This window comes from Anoplopoma fimbria, chromosome 16 (assembly GCF_027596085.1).
Source record: "Anoplopoma fimbria isolate UVic2021 breed Golden Eagle Sablefish chromosome 16, Afim_UVic_2022, whole genome shotgun sequence".
Taxonomy (NCBI): Eukaryota; Metazoa; Chordata; class Actinopteri; order Perciformes; family Anoplopomatidae; genus Anoplopoma; species Anoplopoma fimbria.
Genome location: NC_072464.1, coordinates 24,921,938 through 24,938,434, shown reverse-complemented (window position 1 = coordinate 24,938,434; position 16,497 = coordinate 24,921,938). Strand labels below are relative to the sequence as shown.

The window sequence follows — 16,497 nt, the reverse complement described above, 5'->3', positions numbered from 1 at the left end:
ATTTGGTTCCACTGGTTTCACTGGTTGTCTTCTTACCCTCCTCAGTTCATCTAGTTTCACTGGTTCCACTGGTGTCACTGGTTGTCCTCAGTTCATTTGGTTCCACTGGTTTCACTGGTTTTGTCACTGGTGTCAGTTCAGTTTTAGTTCCTCCTCTCTAGTGGAGTTGGTTTAACTGGTGTTTCACTGGTGTCACTGGTTGTCTTCTTACCCTCCTCAGTTCCACTGGTGTCACTGGTTCCACTGGTTCCACTGGTGTCACTGGTTCCACTGGTTCCAGTGTAGAACCCCCTGAACCAGCAGACAGAACAGCTCACCTTGTTCTCCACGTGTATCTGAGGCTCTGGCGGAAGTAAACAAACCCCACGTGACGCGCATGCGCTCTCCGGACTACTTCCTTCCCGCGCATGCGCAGTGGAGCCACTACTAGCTGGCCGTGCGAGCGGACGGACGGACACTCTGCTGCCATGGGCTCCGGGGGTTCGAGCACCGAGGCCGAGCGGGAGCCGCTGGTGGGCCCGGCCCCGCAGCCCCGCAGGCCGCCGGGCCTCCGGTGGCGGGTCCTGTGCCTGTTCTCTCTGCTGGGCCTCCTGCAGGGCTGCGTGCGGAGCTTCTGGGGGCCCGGCGGCAGCGCGGCCTCGGCTCAGCTGCAGAGGGCCGCCGGGCTGAGGGACGACGACGCGGCGCTGCTGCTGCTGTGGGGCCCGGCGGGCTTCATACCGGGGCTGGTGCTCATGTGGCTGCTGGACAAGAAAGGTCAGCTGGTTCTACGAAATAATAATAATATAATATAATAATACATAAATAATAATAATACAATGATAAATAATAATAAATAATAATAATACAATAAAATAATATAATAATATAATAATGATAAATAATAATAATTAATAATACATGTGGCTGCTGGACAAGAAAGGTCAGCTGGTTCTACGTAATAATAATATAATATAATAATAAATAATAATAATACATTAATGCTCATGTGGCTGCTGGACAAGAAAGGTCAGCTGGTTCTACCTATAATACAATGATATTATAATAATACATAAATAATAATAATACAATGATAAATAATACAATGATATAATAATAATAAATAATAATAATACAATGATAAATAATAATAATAATAATACAATGATATAATAATAATAAATAATAATAATACAATGATAAATAATACATAATAATAATAATACAATGATATAATAATAATAATAATAATACAATGATATAATAATAATAAATAATACAATGATATAATAATAATACATAATAATAATACAATGATAAATAATAATACATAATAATAATACAATGATAAATAATAATAAATAATAATAATACAATGATAAATAATAATAAATAATAATAATACAATGATAAATAATAATAAATAATAATAATACAATGATATAATAATACATTAATGCTCATGTGGCTGCTGGACAAGAAAGGTCAGCTGGTTCTACCTATAATACAATGATAAATAATACATAATAATAATAATACAATGATAAATAATAATAAATAATACAATGATATAATAATAATAATACAATGATAAATAATAAATAAATAATAATAATACATTAATGCTCATGTGGCTGCTGGACAAGAAAGGTCAGCTGGTTCTACGTAATAATAATAATATAATATAATAATAATAAATAATAATAATACATTAATGCTCATGTGGCTGCTGGACAAGAAAGGTCAGCTGGTTCTACCTAATAATAATAAATAATATAATAATACATAAATAATAATAATACAATGATATAATAATACATAAATAATAATAATACAATGATATAATAATAATATAATAATACAATGATATAATAATACATAAATAATAATAATACAATGATATAATAATAATAATAATATAATATAATAATAATAATGGATAATACAATGATATAATAATACATAAATAATAATAATACAATGATATAATAATACATAAATAATAATAATACAATGATATAATAATAATATAATAATACAATGATATAATAATAAATAAATAATACAATGATATAATAATACAATAATACAATGATATAATAATAATATAATGATATAATAATACAATAATACAATGATATAATAATAAATAATACAATGATATTATAATAATATAATAAATAATGATATAATAATACAATAATACAATGATATAATAATAAATAAATAATAATAATACAATGATATAATAATAATAAATAATACAATGATATAATAATAATATAATAATATAAATACAATAAATAATGATACAATAAATAATAATACAATAAAATAATAATACATTAATGCTCATGTGGCTGCTGGACAAGAAAGGTCAGCTGGTTCTACCTAATAATAATAATATAATATAATAATAAATAAATAATAATAATACAATGATATAATAATACATAAATAATAATAATACAATATATAATAATAATAATATAATAATACAATAATAATAATACATAAATAATAATAATACAATGATATAATAATACATAAATAATAATAATACATTAATGATATAATAATAATATAATAATACAATGATATAATAATAAATAAATAATACAATGATATAATAATACAATAATACAATGATATAATAATAATATAATGATATAATAATACAATAATACAATGATATAATAATAAATAATACAATGATATTATAATAATATAATAATATAATGATATAATAATACAATAATACAATGATATAATAATAAATAAATAATAATAATACAATATATAATAATAATAAATAATACAATGATATAATAATAATAATAATATAATGATAATAAATAATGATACAATAAATAATAATACAATAAAATAATAATACATTAATGCTCATGTGGCTGCTGGACAAGAAAGGTCAGCTGGTTCTACCTAAATAATAAATAATATAATATAATAATAAATAAATAATAATAATACAATGATATAATAATACATAAATAATAATAATACAATGATATAATAATAATAATATAATAATACAATGATATAATAATACATAAATAATAATAATACAATGATATAATAATACATAAATAATAATAATACAATGATATAATAATAATATAATAATACAATGATATAATAATAAATAAATAATACAATGATATAATAATACAATAATACAATGATATAATAATAATATAATGATATAATAATACAATAATACAATGATATAATAATAAATAATACAATGATATTATAATAATATAATAATATAATGATATAATAATACAATAATACAATGATATAATAATAAATAAATAATAATAATACAATGATATAATAATAATAAATAATACAATGATATAATAATAATATAATAATATAAATACAATAAATAAATAATAAATAATAATACAATAAATAATAATACATTAATGCTCATGTGGCTGCTGGACAAGAAAGGTCAGCTGGTTCTACCTAATAATAATAATATAATATAATAATAAATAAATAATAATAATACAATGATATAATAATACATAAATAATAATAATACAATGATATAATAATAATAATATAATAATACAATGATATAATAATACATAAATAATAATAATACAATGATATAATAATAATAAATAATAATAATACAATGATATAATAATAATATAATAATACAATGATATAATAATAAATAAATAATACAATGATATAATAATACATAAATAATAATAATACAATGATATAATAATAATATAATAATAATGATAATAATAATAAATAAATAATACAATATATAATAATACAATAATACAATGATATAATAATAATATAATGATATAATAATACAATAATACAATGATATAATAATAAATAATACAATGATATTATAATAATATAATAATATAATGATATAATAATACAATAATACAATGATATAATAATAAATAAATAATAATAATACAATGATATAATAATAATAAATAATACAATGATATAATAATAATATAATAATATAATGATACAATAAATAATGATACAATATAATAATAATACAATAAAATAATAATACATTAATGCTCATGTGGCTGCTGGACAAGAAAGGTCAGCTGGTTCTACCTAATAATAATAATATAATATAATAATAAATAAATAATAATAATACAATGATATAATAATAATAAATAATAATAATACAATGATATAATAATAAATAATAATACAATGATATAATAATAATAAATAATAATAATACAATGATAAATAATACATAAATAATAATAATACAATGATATAATAATAATATAATAATACAAATAATAATAAATAAATAATACAATGATATAATAATAAATAATACAATGATATAATAATAAATAATAATAATAATAATAATACAATGATAAATAAATAATACAATGATATTATAATAATATAATAAATATAATAATAATAATAAATAATACAATGATAATAATAAATAAATAATAATAATACAAATAATAATAATAAATAATACAATGATATAATAATAATATAATAATACAATAAATAATAATACAATAAATAATAATACAATAAAATAATACATTAATGCTCATGTGGCTGCTGGACAAGAAAGGTCAGCTGGTTCTAATATAATACAATGATAAATAATACAATATAATAATAATAATATAATGATATAATACAATAAAATAATAATACATTAATACAATAATACATTAATGCTCATGTGGCTGATGGACAAGAAAGGTCAGCTGGTTCTACGTAATAATACAATAAATAATAATACAATAATATAATAAATAATACATTAATATAATAATATAATGATACAATAAATAATAATACATTAATATAATAATACATTAATATAATAATATAATGATACAATAAATAATACAATAATAAATAAAATAATAAATCAATAATACAATAATACAATAAGTAATACAATGATATAATAATACAATAAATAATACAATAATAAATAAAATAATAAATAAATAATACAATAATACAATAAATAATACAGTAATACAATAATACAATGATACAATAATACATTAATACAATAATACATTAATGCTCATGTTGCTGATGGACAAGAAAGGTCAGCTGGTTCTTTGTTTATGTCTCTGGGACATTGTGTCCTCTCCATCAGATAATGATACAATAATACAATGATACAATAAATAAATAATACAATAATACAATAAGTAATACAATAATACAATGATACAATAATACAATAATAAATAAAATAAACTGTCCTCTCCATCAGATAATAATACAATAATACAATAATAAATAAAATAAACTGTGTCCTCTCTATCAGATAGTAATACAATAATACAATAAATAAAATAAACTGTGTCCTCTCCATCAGATAATAATACAATAATACAATAAATAAAATAAATAATACAATAATCAGATAATAATACAATAATACAATAAATAAAATAAACTGTGTCCTCTCCATCAGATAATAATACAATAATAATAAATAAAATAAACTGTGTCCTCTCCATCAGATAATAATACAATAATACAATAAATAAAATAAACTGTGTCCTCTCCATCAGATAATAATACAATAAATAATACAATAATACAATAATAAATAAATAATACAATAATACAATAATAAATAAAATAAACTGTGTCCTCTCCATCAGATAGTAATACAATAATACAATAATAAATAAATAATACAATAATAAATAAAATAAACTGTGTCGTCTCCATCAGATAATAATACAATAATACAATAATAAATAAAATAAACTGTGTCCTCTCCATCAGATAGTAATACAATGATACAATAATACAATAATACAATGATACAATGATACAATAATACAATAAGTAATACAATAATAAATAAAATAAACTGTGTCCTCTCCATCAGATAGTAATACAATAATACAATAAGTAATACAATAATACAATAATGTGCAATAATAGTTAAAATAGTTTTTTTCTGTCTGTAAATATAATATTTCAGTTATTGTTGATTTTTTACTGTTTTTTATTGCTTATTCATAATACTTGTTTTTTTTTATTTTCATTTTTTATTTTTATCTTGTCTTTCTTCTACTATGTCTCTTGTGTGCACTTTACTCTATGCTGCTGTAAACCTGCAAATTTCCCCGCTGCGGGACTAATAAAGGATTATCTTATCTAATACAATAATACAATAATAAATAAAATAAACTGTGTCCTCTCCATCAGATAATAATACAATAATACAATAATACAATAATACAATGATACAATAATACAATAAATAATACATTGATACAATGATACAATAATACAATAAAATAAATTAATAATAAAGTAAAGTAAATAAATAAATAAAATAAATAAATAAAATAAAGTAAATAAAATAATAAAATAAAGTAAATAAAATAAAAAAGTAAATAAAGTAAATAAAAAATAAATAAAATAAATAAAATAAATAAAGTAAATAAAATAAATAAATAAAGTCATATATAATAAATGATAACACGGAATGTGAACTCTATCAGCCTCAGTTAAATCCTAAAAAAACACATTTAATAAATTAAAGTAATATATAATAATAACAGGAAATGTGAACCCTATCAGCCTCAGTTAAATCCTAAAATAACACATGACAGGATGCGTTTGATGGTTAAATCACTCAAAAGTCTGCTGTTTGTTTCTCGACATCCGACACCAGATATTCTTATCTTCATGCTGCCAGGTTTACTGGTGTCACACACTGTTCTGTTATCTGTCAGATTCTGGAGCTCGAGAACAAATTCTGTTTTCACAATTTAAATCACAGCATACGATAATTTATTTTGATGGTTTTAACAAAGATAATGTGATCCAAACTCACATTTTTAAAGCTGATATAAGTTGTAGAGTTTCATTAAACAAGTTTACTTTTGAGTTACTTGTTTTCTTTTAATGTCACGTTCTACAAGTGTAATATTGTACGTTTTACTTCACTATCATTAAATGACAGCTTAAATTTGTAGTTTCTCTAAAGAATTTAAGATTATTTTAGATGTTTTGTAATACATTTTAAAATAATTCCAATTTCTAAAAGGGAAATATTGTACTATATACTTCACTATAATTATTTGACAGCTTTAGTTACTAGTTACTGTATAAAAAAAATTAAAAAAGTAATTTGATATTCCTTTAAGTTTTTTTTAAATACAAAAACATTTCATGGTTTCAGCTTCCTAAATGATAGGATTTGCATTTGTGCTCTTGAATTATTAATTATTATTACTTTTAAATTATTAAAGTCTGTTATTTGTGCTTTTATTTGTGAAAAAATATTTAAAATTTCAACAAGACTAACCTGGATTTGTTGTAATTTTTTATCTATTTTTAATGATTTTTATCTGAAGATGAGACTCTGGGTAGCTGTGATGGTATTTATTTAACTAATTTCAGAATTCATCGGTTAACCTAGAAAATGATTGCAGATTAACCCATTTATCATTATTTGCAGTCTTATACAGAAATATCCAAGTAAGTAATAATAATTTAATAATAAAATATGATATATAAAAGAACAACAGTCACAGGAGACATTTTTCTATATTTAGTATTTTTAATTATTTAAGTACATTTTCCTGATTACACCTAAATACTTAAGTAGAATTTTTAATGCAGGACTTTTTCTTTTACAGTGTGGTAGTACTTTTCTAAAAGTAGCGCTATTAGCAACGTTAGCTATGAGCCGCCAGCTCAGACATCGCCATGTTGAGAGCCGTTAAGATTCAATCGAAATGCTCTTGATCTCATGTTTTGAGACGTTTAAGTAAAAGATGTCAATATTTCATCAATCACTGGCCGATCGTACTAATTAAGCCTAGTTGAAATATTGTACTTTTGATGGAAAACAACGTGTATATTTGATTTATATGTCTATTTGATAAACCAATCAACCCTTTTTTATATATGTAAATGTATATATATATATATTTTTTTGTTTTTGTTTGTTTTATATATATATATATATATATATATATATATATATATATATATAAACATTTACATAAATGTATAAATATGTGTGTAAATGTCTTTTTTAGCTGTTATCATTCTCTTATATTTTTCCAACTGAATTGACAAACCCTGATTTAGTCTAAGAAAATAGCAAGATTAGAGCAATTTATTAGTTTAAATGTTTATTTTATCTGTTGACTCATTCTTTTTAGTCTATAAACAATAAAGACCATCACAATTTCATAAAAAACAAGGATATTAAATTATAAAGGTATAAAACAGAGAAATGCAATAAGGAGCAACAGCAAATGTTTGGTCATTTTTCCATAAAATCTATAAATTGATTATGAGAAGTGACTATTTATAAGTTAAAACATGTCTTTCCTTTGTACTTAGTGTTTTTATTGACACTTGCTCCTTTAACATGTTGGCAGTAAAACTCCTGTTTGTCCATGTGGATGGTTTTCTACGCTCTAGTGTCTAGTGGATCATGTGACAGTAAAAAGTGCTGATGCAGGAAATGTTAAACTCTCTGGAAAAAGAGTCTAAAATCACAAAGGTCTTAAAACCACAGAACATGTTGTGAGGAGCGTTTGTCAGAGTCAGAGAGCTCTTCACCTAACCGGTTCCTCCTCATCACCTGACTGTGATCAGTCAATGTTAGCACAGGTCAGGTGACCAAAACAGTTACGAGGCAGCAGCAACGCTTTGGTCGGTGATGAATTGAAGACCTCAAGCTCAAATCATGCCAAGAAATGTCACAACTCCTCATGTGATTATGATTCAGCAGCAATTAGAGGTTGATGGGTGTCACATTATATCTGCTGCTCTCAGAGGCTGTGAAGACAGACATTATTGTCAGATTTTAAACTTTATAATGGTCCCTGAACACATCATCTCTACTGCTCTGTGAGAAGAAGAAATAGTTAAGCATGTGTTCTTTAATTCACCAAAATAACATAATTTATCCTAACTAGAATCTGTAAAAACAGACATTATCATCAGATTTTCAACTTTTCTGCTGCCTTCAGTGAATGAACAAAACAAGACTGTTTAACCCTCTAAACCCCACCAGCGGGTTTAAAAAATCATGTTTCTTTAAAAGATCGCCAAAATGACACCGTTCATTGTAGCCAGAAGCTGTAAAAACTAACATAATTGTCAGATTAATATTTTTCCGACAGTCCTTGAACACATCATGTGCGACAAACATTTCCGTCAGTAAAAGCCACAAAAACAAAGCTTAAAATTGTGATTAAAAATAAAAATAAATTTATTCTCATAAAGTCTCATTTAAAAATCCTGCCACAAAATTTGCTTTAAACAGATTCTGTAAAAAACATTAAATTCTGAGCTCCTCAATGTAACTAGGAAGTAATGTTGATTCTTCTAAGACCAACAGTCATGTGACAACAATTTGGGGAAACATTGACTGAACTTCAGCAGAGGAGAGGAGAGGCTCAAAAAAAGTGATATATATATATATATATATATATATATATATATATATATATATATATATATATAGCTAGCATGTGGAGCCTCAAATACTTTTTTCTAATATTGTTAACACTTCTTGGAACTTGGAAAGATTGTTTTATTTATAGATTCTATTATTTTCCAATTTTTGTAAAATAGAATCGAAGAAATTCAACTTGCATTTTTTTCTTTTTTATCATTTATGTCATTCTAACTGTGTTATTCTGCACTAAAGACATGTTTGAGTTCTCTCTACTTCTAGTCATGATTGTTCTGTTTCCATAGAGGAGCAGGACTTTTGTATTTCAGTAAAAAACACGAGGCCTCAGAGAGTAAAATGTTTCAGAGGGATCCGGTTCAAATACTCCAGATTCTTCATACCCGTGAAGTAAATACTCAACTAATTCTGCTCTGAGTCACACATTGAGTTAAGTCAGGGTGTGAGCTTGTTTTTAAAAAGGCTGACATGACAACCAGACACACACACACACACACACACACACACACACACACACACACACACACACACACACACACACACACACACACACACACACTCTGCCTCCCTAACAACAGTAAAGTCGTCCTCCAATAGAGTCTTGAGATCAGATCATGTGATCAGTCCTTTATGTTCTGGTGTTGCAGAATGAGTCCGACAGCTGATTTAAGGCGGAGGTTGTGAAACTTTGGATAAAGCCTCTCTGGCTTCATGTGTCAGTGAAATATTATCCCACATTTCATCACATGAGGTTCAATAATATCTCAATACTAACTGGACGGGGTCACCGCTCACTTCTGAGAAAAACAGTGACGTAGAGATGCAACAATTAATAGATTTAGTCTTCAACCATTAAATTAATCAGCAAATATTTTAATCATATGAGTTCATTATTTAATTAAATGTTATTACATTTTATTACCACCAGGGACAGTGCACATTAATCAAAATTTCAGTTTTAGAGAGATAATTTCCATCTGTAGTCCCTTTGGAAGGTTATTTTATTATTAAGTGGCCTAATAGGATGAATTGAGAAAAATAAAAGATTTCAGCTTCTTAAATGTGAATATCTTTTTTATTTCTTTCCTCCTCTGTGACCATAAACTCAACATATATTTTGGACGTCATCTTGAGAAAAATAATGGTTATTTTCATTCATTTCATTTAAAGAAATGATAAATTTAGTGATGAATGACAATCAAAAATATTAGGAGATCCATTTAAAATGATATAAAACTGTAAAAAGAAGCAGATTCTCTCATATTAAAAGAGAAAGTTTAATTTATTTGCTCGATAAATGACTTAAATATTAAATATTTGTAAGGTTTGTGGTGCAAAATCTCTCTTTTTGCAACAGTTCCCTGTTCTACACTTCATTATGTTCCATTATCAGTTTGTAGGTGTCATGTGACTCATTCATGTCTCATTCATGTCTCTTTAAAAGATGAATATCAAAGCATTTAACAATTCTCATTGGTTAACCATACAGAGGCGTGTGTGGATGTGAAACCAAAACGCAGCAGCTCAACCACTTCCCTATTGTTAATATAAATGTTATAATAAAATGCTGAGATTGTAGCATCGACACGCAACTATCATCTTATCCAAATAATAAATGAATCGTAGCCTTTTCTCTGATTCTGATGACTGAAGCTGAAAACTTTCCAGATAAAGGAACATCTGACCGAAAACTAATATTCTTATTAAAGGTCTCTGTGATGCTGCTTGTGACATGTGACGGTGTTTGATGCTGCAGAACAGGATGTTCTCCTATATCTAAATAAATACAGACTGATAAACTCCTAACATGAACTACAAGGCCTGCTGAGTAGCAAAGGAACAATTCATTTATTTATTTTATCACGGATCACGATAAAAACACTAAAAACATAAGTTGATCAGGATAATCGTCTATAGTGACTTGAAAAAGTGAAAAATAAAGCCTGATTTTAAAAATAAAGTAAAGAAATTAAAGAGGGAACAAACTCGCACTTTCTTTGTTTATTATTATTTTATTTTTTTACGAATTATTTCTTATTACCTTGTTCAATATTGTAGATTTGTTTTTCACTTAAGAAGATGTGCCTATGAAAATATTTGTTTCTTAACAATATAATTTAAGGTAAAATGTTTTACTAAATGCTTTAATAGTTTTCAAACTATTTTAATGGTTATCCTGAATTGTATTTATTTTGGCCAGGACACCTGTGTTTTCCCATCAGGGATCAATACATTTAAATCCCCCCCCCAGCCCTGTGTAACTGGTGTGAATACATATTGACCCGGTCAAAGCTTCAGTAACAGAACAGCTCACATGGAGAAGAGAGAAGAACAGGAAGTGGAGAGAGTTTCCTTAAAACGAGCGTCATGTGGTTGAAACTGAGAGTAGAGACTGATGTCACGCCATGGACACGTTAACCACGCTGTCCTGTCCTCTTTGTGTTCTGTCCTCTTTGTGTTCTGTCCTCTTTGTGTTCTGTCCTGTACTGCTTTACACTGACGGTGTATCTATTATTTTGTCCACCCCATTCAAACCAATGAGACACGTCTCTGTTTAACAGCAACTCAAACTACTTCCTCTAAAATGATCACACAGCTGATTCGACATCTCTAAAGCAGTTTATTTAACAGAAATTATACATTATAACCTTCATGATAACAAGGATTCAAGCATCAATTATTGTCACCGATTATTTGTAAATTTTTTAGAATAAACATAAAACAAAAAACATATAAATCAAGAATGAAATAATGTTTTTAACATTTTTTTCCCTTTTTTTTTGAATAAACATAAAACAAAAAACATAAATCAGAATGAAATAATGATTTCAACTTTTTTTTTAACTTCTTTTTAGAATAATCATAAAACAAAAAACATATAAATCAACAATGAAATAATGACTTAAACTTTTTTTTAAGCATGAACATAAAATATATATTTTTTTTGCTGTTTGTAAGAATAAACCTAAAACAAAAACCTATAAATCTAAAATGAAGTACTTTTTAGTGGCATCTCTACTTAGCGGTTACTTTAGATTTGAATAAAACTATTTTGGCCTGGTGACCTTAACCATGTTCCCCCTCTCATCCTCTTCATCCTCTTCGTCATGTGACCCCCTCATCCTCATCATCCTCTCTGTGTCCTCAGGTCTTCGGGCGGCTCTCCTCCTCTCGGCCTTCTTCATGCTGCTGGGATCGGCTCTGAGGAGCATTCCCCTGACGGAGCAGCCTCTCAGGAGATGGTAAGACTCTCTGATGATGAAGATGATGTGAAATGTTCTGAGTCAGTGGTTTGTGGACTGATGTTAAGAAGCCTTGAGTTTGGCTTTTTTGGCCGTCGCAATGTTATTTTCTTGCAACCAGTGAACAGGAAGTGACCATCTGGTGTCGACCTGTCAATCAGTGTGTAGCCCCGCCCTAAAGCATCCCCTGCTTTATGGTCTGTTTGACTCTAAATGGAGCATCATTTACTAAATGAACATCATGCTGTATTGAAGAAGACTTGAAACTAGAGATTGAGACCATAAACTCATGTTTACAATGTTTACTGAGGGAATAAATCAAGAGAGAAGTAGAGTCATTTTCTCATAGACTTCTATACAACCAGAGGAGTCGCCCCCTGGTGGACAGGAGAGAGAATGCAGCTTTAACACATGAAGCTCTGGGATCAGCTCCTAGATCTATATCTCAGATCCGTGATACGATCAGAACCGTGAGTTTGATGAGTTAGCTCGTTAGCGTCCATTAGAGATGCTATCGTGGTTTAAATAACCATTCATGTGCTGAATTAAAGACCCGTATCTGAACAGAGGGTCAGTCTGAAACACGGCTCAGTACTTTGTGGATCCTAAACTTCTACATGCCGTTGCTGCTGGTTTCCTGCCATATCAGACAGAACATTTACGGTCCATCAGTGGAAACATTAAAAGAACAAATCATATTCTCAGCTTCACTCAGGAACTCAGAGAAGGTCACCTCAATTACAATGTGCCTTAAAAAAAAGAAGTAATTTCATTGAGTATTTCTGAGTGCTAATCTGTCTGCTGATTACTGTCGTCTCCACAATGAGGCAGAATATCACATCAATACATGGAGGAAATTGTATTTCATATCACTTTCACTGCTCGGATTTTAAGGCATTTTTAGAAATAATATGAGCTTTCAAAGAGCAGATAAATCAATTTCTTTCCCTCAGAGAGAAATCCGTCAGTGCAGCGATAGAAACTGAATGAACAGAAATAAAAGGTCTCTGTGAGAGTTTATTAAAGGAGTGAAGGAATCGGGAGGAAAGAAGAGTTAAGATCTGCTCTATGGTCGTTACATTCTGTATGAATGTGTTCCTGACAGACGTTTAAATAGTTTCAAGGGCCGCAAATTAAAATCCTTTACATGGGTCCATAAAGACATGCTCATAATAAGAATAGGGACTGAAAGATTATATTTATATATACACAGCGGGTAAAATAAGTATATTACTATTTTATGTATGTATATATGTATATGTATGTGTATATATATGTATGTGTATATATATGTATGTGTATATATACATATGTGTATATATATATATATATATATATATATGTATATATATATATATATATATGTGTATATATATATATATATGTATATATGTATATGTGTATATATATGTATATTATATATGTATACTGTCAATGAATGGTCTATATATATATTTTTATATATATAGGCGTATATATGTATATATGTATATATATATATGTATAAACTTCCTCCACTTATATATTGTATATATTATATGAATATATATGTATATCTATTATGTGTATATATGTATACTGTATGCCTATATGTATATGTGTATATATGTATATGTATGTATATATGTATGTGTATATATGTATGTGTATATATATATGTACACTGTATATTATGTATATATATATATATATGTGTATATATATACGCTATGACTACGGTGGCCGTGATATATATATATATATGTGTATATATTACCAAAGTCTATATATATGTATATAGGTATATATGTATATATATATATATAATATATATGTGTATATATGTATATATATATATATGTGTATATATGTTTTATATATGTGTAATATATATGTATATATATGTGTATATATATATATATATATATATGTATATATATATATATATATATGTATATATATATATATATATATGTATAACAAAACTATTTTGTTTAGGTGACAGACATCTTTATAACTACTGTTGAGATTAGAATGATAATCATGAAAATAGAAAAATACTAAATGTTATCTTTTTACTTTTTTATAGTAATTTATAGTGTTTTTTCTTCATTAAAAACACACAATTCAAGTGATAAGGAAATAAAAGCCGGCTAACGTTACTAGCTCTCCTCCTGTTAGCCGTTAGCGGTGCTGCTAACGTTACTAGCTCTCCTCCTGTTAGCCGTTAGAGGTGCTGCTAACGTTACTAGCTCTCCTCCTGTTAGCCGTTAGAGCTACCGGTGCTGCTAACGTTACTAGCTCTCCTCCTGTTAGCTCTCCTCCGTTAGCCGTTAGAGGTGCTGCTAACGTTACTAGCTCTCCTCCTGTTAGCCGTTAGAGGTGCTGCTAACGTTACTAGCTCTCCTCCTGTTAGCCGTTAGAGGTGCTGCTAACGTTACTAGCTCTCCTCCTGTTAGATGTTAGAGGTGCTGCTAACGTTACTAGCTCTCCTCCTGTTAGCCGTTAGAGGTGCTGCTAACGTTACTAGCTCTCCTCCTGTTAGCCGTTAGAGGTGCTGCTAACGTTACTAGCTCTCCTCCTGTTAGCCGTTAGCGGTGCTGCTAACGTTACTAGCTCTCCTGTTGGTTTAAACACAGATTGGTTGTTTACATTGTAACATTATCAGAGATCAGAGACTAGAAAAGCATAAATGAAGTCCTGATCTCATGTTTTACTGAGTATTGGAGGAGAACGATCGTCAGTAGAACTTTATTTAACTCTGTGATGGTTAACGGTAAACTGTTATTGTTAATTAATCTGAGCTTCACATGTGTACTGAGCCCTGAGGGAGGATCCTATTAGACCACAGATCAACTCCAGCCTGTTAAATCTATAACAGACATCACAGACGTCATCTCTAGGTGTTTTTCCAGCTGGTTTCTGTTTCCCTGTCACACGACGAGGTCGATCTTTTCCCAGCGTTGACCTTCAGCTTCTCCGTGACATCACGAATCACACGGAGAACGTTATCTGTGACTCCGTTCAGCCTGATCTGCATCTGTAGACGTGATGAGGTCACAGCCTTCGTTCTGCATGAGTTAACGGATCCCACGGTGGATCAGAGGAGGCGAGCAGCTCCACACATCACCAGCAGATGTCGCTCTCTGCTTTTGCAGTGTGTGTGTGTGTGGAGATGCTGCGTTCACTGACCTCCTGCTGCTGCTGTGAGAAAGACGGAGAGGAGGATCAAAGCCAGCCGATCAAGAAACATCCAACGTGGTGCTTCATGTTGGAGAGGCGGTCACTTCCTTTTCCTCTCATGACCTCCTCTTTGTGTTCAGTTTATAAGATCCTCTTTTAGGAAATCAAAGGAGTTCTTCTCTTTCTAGAACAAACATCTTTTGTGTTGCTGCTTTTGAAAACGATCTGTTTGTGATGATAAGGAGAGAAAAACGCCCCGTGGTCAAAGATTAGAGAGTCAAATCAAAAGACATTCATGAGCTTAGTTTATTCTCACTGTAGTGAATATAATTGTTAATCGTGCACCTCTTAATATTCGTAATATGGCGCTTGTGATCACATATTTAACTGATAAAAACACTAATTTCACATCTGATTTTCATTTGTAGATGCTTTAGAAACAGGAAGTCCTTTAAATCTACATTAAAGTAAATATTTTGCAGCCAAATCAAATAGTTTACAGGATATTCAACCTTTGTTTCTTTATAAAACATTTAATTCTTGACTTCTTTCTTTACAGTTCTTGTATAAAGGTGATACAGTAGTTAATAAACATGAGATATGAGTTTACAGATGATT

General features: G+C 28.1%; 1 protein-coding gene across 2 annotated transcripts in view; it reads left to right on the top strand.

Moving 5' to 3' along the window:
• The first annotated feature begins 449 nt into the window (after positions 1 to 449).
• Positions 450 to 16,497, top strand: part of slc49a4 (solute carrier family 49 member 4) — a 54,275-nt gene continuing 38,227 nt past the window's right edge. The window contains exons 1-2 of one of the 2 annotated variants that reach the window (XM_054615378.1): positions 450 to 756; positions 12,624 to 12,717. In XM_054615378.1, the coding sequence (XP_054471353.1) occupies positions 468 to 756; positions 12,624 to 12,717 (383 nt within the window). In that variant the 5' untranslated portion in view covers positions 450 to 467. Of the gene's footprint in view, positions 757 to 4,731; positions 4,753 to 12,623; positions 12,718 to 16,497 lie in introns of those variants that run through there. The other variant, XM_054615379.1, reaches the window with a different exon arrangement.